This window comes from Eurytemora carolleeae, unplaced genomic scaffold (assembly GCF_000591075.1).
Source record: "Eurytemora carolleeae unplaced genomic scaffold, Eaff_2.0 scaffold2391, whole genome shotgun sequence".
Taxonomy (NCBI): Eukaryota; Metazoa; Arthropoda; class Copepoda; order Calanoida; family Temoridae; genus Eurytemora; species Eurytemora carolleeae.
The window spans coordinates 1-5,808 of record NW_019398278.1 but is presented as its reverse complement, the minus strand read 5'-3'; the positions used below and the strand labels follow the sequence as shown (position 1 = coordinate 5,808).

Here is a 5,808-nt window from a genome sequence, read left to right as displayed (position 1 = left end):
TATTGTTATTTTACTTGATTATTATATTTCTTTTGATTGTTAGTAATTTAATTAATTTGTCTTATTTCATTTGATTATTGCAACTATATTATTTCATTTAATTATTAGTGCTTACAATCTAAATAATTAAATAAATGGTTGAAAATGATATTGCGAAACTGAGAGTAATTCTCTCAAAATTTGTAATTTTATATTTTTTTTCTCTCCTACTGCACTAATAAAGTAAATGAATTTTTAAGTATGTAAATAAATTAAACATGATTTTATTCAAGTAACAAGTTAAATTAATGATATTATAAATAAATATCTTTCATTAAAAGCTTTAGACTAGCTTTTCAACCTATTCAACCTATTTAACCTATACAATCTATTTAACCTATTCAACCTATTCAACCTATTTAACCTATACAATCTATTTAACCTATTCAACCTATTCAACCTATTCAACCTATTCAACCTATTCAACCTATTCAACCTATTTAACCTATACAATCTATTCAACCTATTCAACCTATTCAACCTATACAATCTATTTAATCTATTCAACCTATACAACCTATTCAACCTATTCAACCTATACAACCTATTTAATCTATTCAACCTATTCAACCTATTCAACCTATTCAACATATTCAACCTATTCAACCTAGAAGCCAAGCTAAGAACATTGTCGTGTTTAACCGAGTTCCCTAATACAAATGTTATGTTCCCGAGTTACCCTTGCGAGAACTAGAGCACGGGATAAGAAACTAGCTGCAGCAGGAGAAGGTAAAATTTATCCAGCACTAACAGCATCTTGTAATCCACTAGGTTGGAACAAGCGAACAAGCATGAAAATCTAATTTTCCCGAGCCCGAATTTAAAGAATTTGAGCCGAAGGTTAAATTTAAACCGCGACTCAAATTTTGTTAGTTCCACTTACATTTGTAACAAATTTTTCAAGATTTTAGCCGGCGCTCAATTGAACCCGTTTTTTGGGGGATTTGAGACGCGGCTTAAATTCATTAAATTCGAACACTGGTTATATATTATAAAGTCAAAACAATTGTGTTCTTCTGAATCACTCAATAATCTTAAATAATAACTTTAGTTTTAGGCTGGAAATAAAATTTAAAATAATTTTAACCTATTTACGTATACGGAGTTCATAAAACAAAAGTAAGTTTACACCTCTGATCTTGAGTTTATTACAAAATATACAAAGTAGAAAAGTGCAGAAAAAGTATCAAAATACACTAATCTACATGAACATGAATATTGATGTAACGCCCATCATAAAAACGTTCAAAACCAAACAATTCTGGGAAAAAAAGATTAAGCTTGAAACTTCGAAGGAGATGAATCAAATTTAAACATCTGTACTCAGATATCTCATTATTTTTGCCTTTATAAGACCGGAATAATATTAGTTATATCATTAAACATTCATCAGTCAAACCAGAAGCATCTACTAGAAATCAGTCATGCTTAAGCTCGTGTCAGGTAATCCTTTGTTATAGTATCTAGTATCTAGTATTTAATATCTAGTATCTAGTATCTAGTATCTAGTATCTTTTATATAGTATCTAGTATCTAGCATCTAGACTCTAGTATCTTTTCTATAGTATCTAGTAACTAATATCTAGTCTCTAGTATCTAGTATCTAGTATCTAGTATCTAGTATCTAGTATCTAGTATCTAGTATCTAGTATCTAGTATGAAGTCTCTAATATCTAGTTTCTAGTATCTAGTAGCTTGTATCTAGTATCTATTATCTAGTATCTAGTATCTAGTATCTAGTACCTAGTGTCTAGTATCTAGTATCTAGTATCTAGTATCTAGTATCTAGTGTCTAGTATCTAGTATCTAGTATCTGGTGTCTAGTATCTAGTATCTAGTATCTAGTATCAAGTATCTAGTGTCTAGTATCTAGTATCTAATCTCTAGTATCTAGTATCTAGTATCTAGCATCTAGTATCTAGTATCTAGTATCTAGTATCTAGTATCTAGTCTCTAGTATCTAGTATCTAGTGTCTAGTATCTAGTATCTAGTATCTAGTATCAAGTATCTAGTATCTGGTATCTAGTATCTAGTATCTAATATCTAGTAACTAGTATCTAGTCTCTAGTATCTAGTATCTAGTACCTTGCATCTAGTATCTAGTATATAGTATTTAGTATCTAGTATCTAGTCCTAGTATCTAGTATCAAGTATCTAGTATCTAGTACGTAGTATCTGGTATCTAGGATCTATTATCTTGTTTCTAATATCTTGTATTAAGTAACTAGTATCTAGTATCTAGTATCTAGTATCTTGCATCTAGTATCTAGTATAGAGTATTTAGTATCTAGTATCTAGTCCTAGTATCTAGTCCTAGTATCTAGTTCTAGTATCTAGTATCAAGTATCTAGTATCTAGTACGTAGTATCTGGTATCTAGGATCTATTATCTTGTTTCTAGTATCTAGTAGTAAGTATCTAGTATCTAGTATCTAGTATCTAGTATTTAGTATCTAGTATCTAGTATCTAGTATCTAGTATCTTCTAGTGTCTAATATCTAGTGTCTAGCATCTAGTATTTAGTATTTAGTATCTAGTATCTAGTGTCTAGTATCTAATATCTGATGTCTAGTATCTATATATGTATCTAGTATCTAGTATCTAGTATCTAGTATCTAGTATCAAGTATCTAGTATCTGTTGTCTAGAATCTCTAGTATCTAGTATCTAGTATCTAGTATCAAGTATCTAGTATCTGTTGTCTAGAATCTATAGTATCTAGTATCTAGTATCTAGTATTTAAAATTCGGTGATGGTGATGGATCAAGCATCTGTAGAGTAAAAAAGTAGATGTTAGTTCCACATTTATTGAAAATATATTTCGGTCTGGGTTGACCCTCGTCGGTTCTTGAGATTGTTTCTTCACAAAGATTAAAAACAAACTCATATCTCATAACTCGTATCTAGTTTCTAGTCTCTAGTCTCTAGTATCTAGTATCTAGTATCTAGTATCTAGTATCTCTAGTCTCTAGTATCTAGTATCTAGTATCTAATGTCTAGTATCTAGTCTCTAGTATCTAGTATCTAGTATCTGCTATCTTGTTTCTAGTATTTAGTATCTAGTATCTAGTACGTATCTAGTAATAATTTAAATTCTTCTGGATTATCCAGTCTGGAGGGATGATTTTATGAATCGGTTTTAAAAAATTATTCTATAACGATGATGAAAAATGTTTCAAAAATCCTATTATAAACTTATTTCTCGACAGAAATTTGTGAAAAGAAATCAATAGTAGAATCAATTCCTTCTTTACCATTATTATATTGAATTTTTTATTTCTTACCAATTTGTTCGCAGATTTCTTAAAATTCTTTAAACATCCTCTTTTCAATACAAATTCCAGTACATATTCGGAAAACGTTTATGAACAATGAAATATTACAGAAAAAGATAATGAAAATTAAGATAAATTTTTTAACCCTATCCCTGCTGGGGTACTTGAAAACCAGGATACGCTGGGGGGGGGGTCAATTTGTCCCCCCCCCCTCTAAATCCCATGTTTTATGTCCAAATATGACAAATGATACATTATTAGAAAGCTCTTGTGCTCTACTTTTAGAATCTGGAAAATAAATTGCAAATTTGCGAAAATTGAATTTTTAATCGCAAAATCCAGTTTTATAGTAAAAATGTTTGCAAAAAAAAATTTGTCCAAAATCCCAGCAGGAATAGGGTTAAGTGAGTTAATTTCTATTTCCATAACCTGTACCTAAACAACTGATTCGTTTACTCTCAAACAAATCCTGATATTTCTCTACAATTCCATTCAGCGCAAATTAGCCGGTCTCTCCTATTAACCATAAATGTTTCAGCATTGTTTTTCACCCTTTTCATCGGATCAGCCTCGGCTCAATGCTGTCAAAAGAAAACTGTGTCAGGTAAAAAATAAATTCATAGATTTTTAATAATAACAAGTTCTTTTTTTAGCCTATGTCACCCCCGGGCTACCCATGAGTTTCTTCAAAACATTTCAGCCCAATCGGTCCAGCCGTTTGGCAGGCTAAAAGAACAAAAATACGAATGTCTTGTCTTATTATATAGATATATGTGTATATATGACAGCTAGAGCTGGCCAAGTGACTAGACTGAATGGGCTGAAATTTTTTGAGAAACCTATGTTTACCCCCAGGTAACATAAACTAAACAAAATCGAACTTCTTTGTCAAAAATAGTAATTTTTTTTTTAAATTCGAATTTTTTAAAAATGTTTCTTTAATACCACGGGCATTGCCGGGCACTTGAGCTAGTTTCTAATAAAATCGAACAAATTAGGCAAAATCATCAAAATCATTTACTCCATTTTTTCTATTAGAATTATACCTATAATTTTTATTTCTAAAAATTGTTAGTTCATCGTCAAAAAAAACTAACAATCGACCACTAGTTATATTTAACGTATTGTATACTATATAACTTTCCTTTGTCTTTGCTTTTATTTATCTTTTTTTAAAATTGGGGGGAAATATTTCCAAAAGTATTAAGGCCATGAGAATTCTACGATGGATGGTGAATACCGTCTGACAAATTATACAGTTGATGATCGTTGCAAGGACGACTGTATTTACTTCAAGGAACAAATCATTTTAGACAACTGATTAAGCCATTATTCATTCTGGAAGTGAGGGGAAGGAAGTGGGGGGAAGGAAATGGCTATAAAATAAATTTGATTAAAAAACATAAATCATTGTTTTGGATTTTAATTTCGATTAGAAAATTTATTCTGTTACAACAATTAAAATTTCATCATGAGAGAATCTATTTTTTTTCACTTTAAACCTGCAGTAATAAGCCTTCAGTAATAAGCCCTCATGTTCACTTAAAAATACTTTGAAAAAAAGATTACAAAGCACCTTAAAAAAGTATTTTGTCATAAATATAAATCTAAAAATGATCGGTTTGTAGTTCACTGAAAACCCAGATGTCGAGAAACTATTCTGCTTTAAAGCTGTTCCACTGACTGAGGCTCCAACAGTAGATTGCGGGGTATTTTTTTTCTAGATTTTTTACGGAACAATAATAAGATAAATTCAAAGATTTTTGACTGTCATTGACCCCTAATAATGCACAGTATATGATGTAAATTAAGCGCTCTACTTAATTAATTTTGTTGCTAAGAGCAGATTTATATATAAATGCTTTAACATTTAATAAAAATCGAATTTTGTGGAAAATTGAAATTTTGAACATCTATGAACCTTCTTTTGACGATTATTGGATACAAACAAACAGACAGACAAGCAAAATTTATAAATAGATATTAAATGTTTGTAAATAAATCTACATTGAATATTCAACTTTTAATTTTTATATAAAGAAATATAAAATATATTTATATTAGACGATAAGTGAATCGGAAATCAACGCAGCTAAGGAGGAGTTGGCTGCAGCAACTGCAGCTGAGGAAGCACTACAAGCGATATTAGCACTAATCGCAAGTTTGAGAAGAATGAAAAGATCAGCCTTAACAACAATACCTGACTCACAAGTGTGTGATAAAATTGTTGAATTAATGGACACAGCAGCAACAAAAGATGACATAAAAGTAAAACTTCCAATACTATTAAAAATAAAAGCTCTGCTTGAAAGAGGAGTAGACTGTTCATCAATAAAGCAAGCGTTACAAACCAAAGTAGCTGCAGAAAAAACTAAGGTTGCTGCAGTCAAGGCAAAAGCTGCTGCATTAGTTCCACCACCACCCACAACAAAAGCCCCAACTAAAACATCTAAAGCTGCCACAACAACTGAAGCTGCCAAAACAACTGAAGCTGC

General features: G+C 30.6%; 1 protein-coding gene across 1 annotated transcript; it reads left to right on the top strand.

The window, feature by feature from the left end:
* Positions 1 to 1,399: 1,399 nt before the first annotated feature.
* LOC111717132 (uncharacterized) lies at positions 1,400 to 5,788 on the top strand (the record flags this gene model as incomplete). The annotated part of the gene is made up of 5 exons (XM_023492639.1): positions 1,400 to 1,482; positions 3,852 to 3,917; positions 4,522 to 4,610; positions 4,942 to 5,022; positions 5,378 to 5,788. Coding segments are annotated over exons 1-5 (666 nt in total), but the record flags the coding sequence as incomplete, so codon positions are not given.
* Between the last annotated feature and the right edge of the window lie 20 nt (positions 5,789 to 5,808).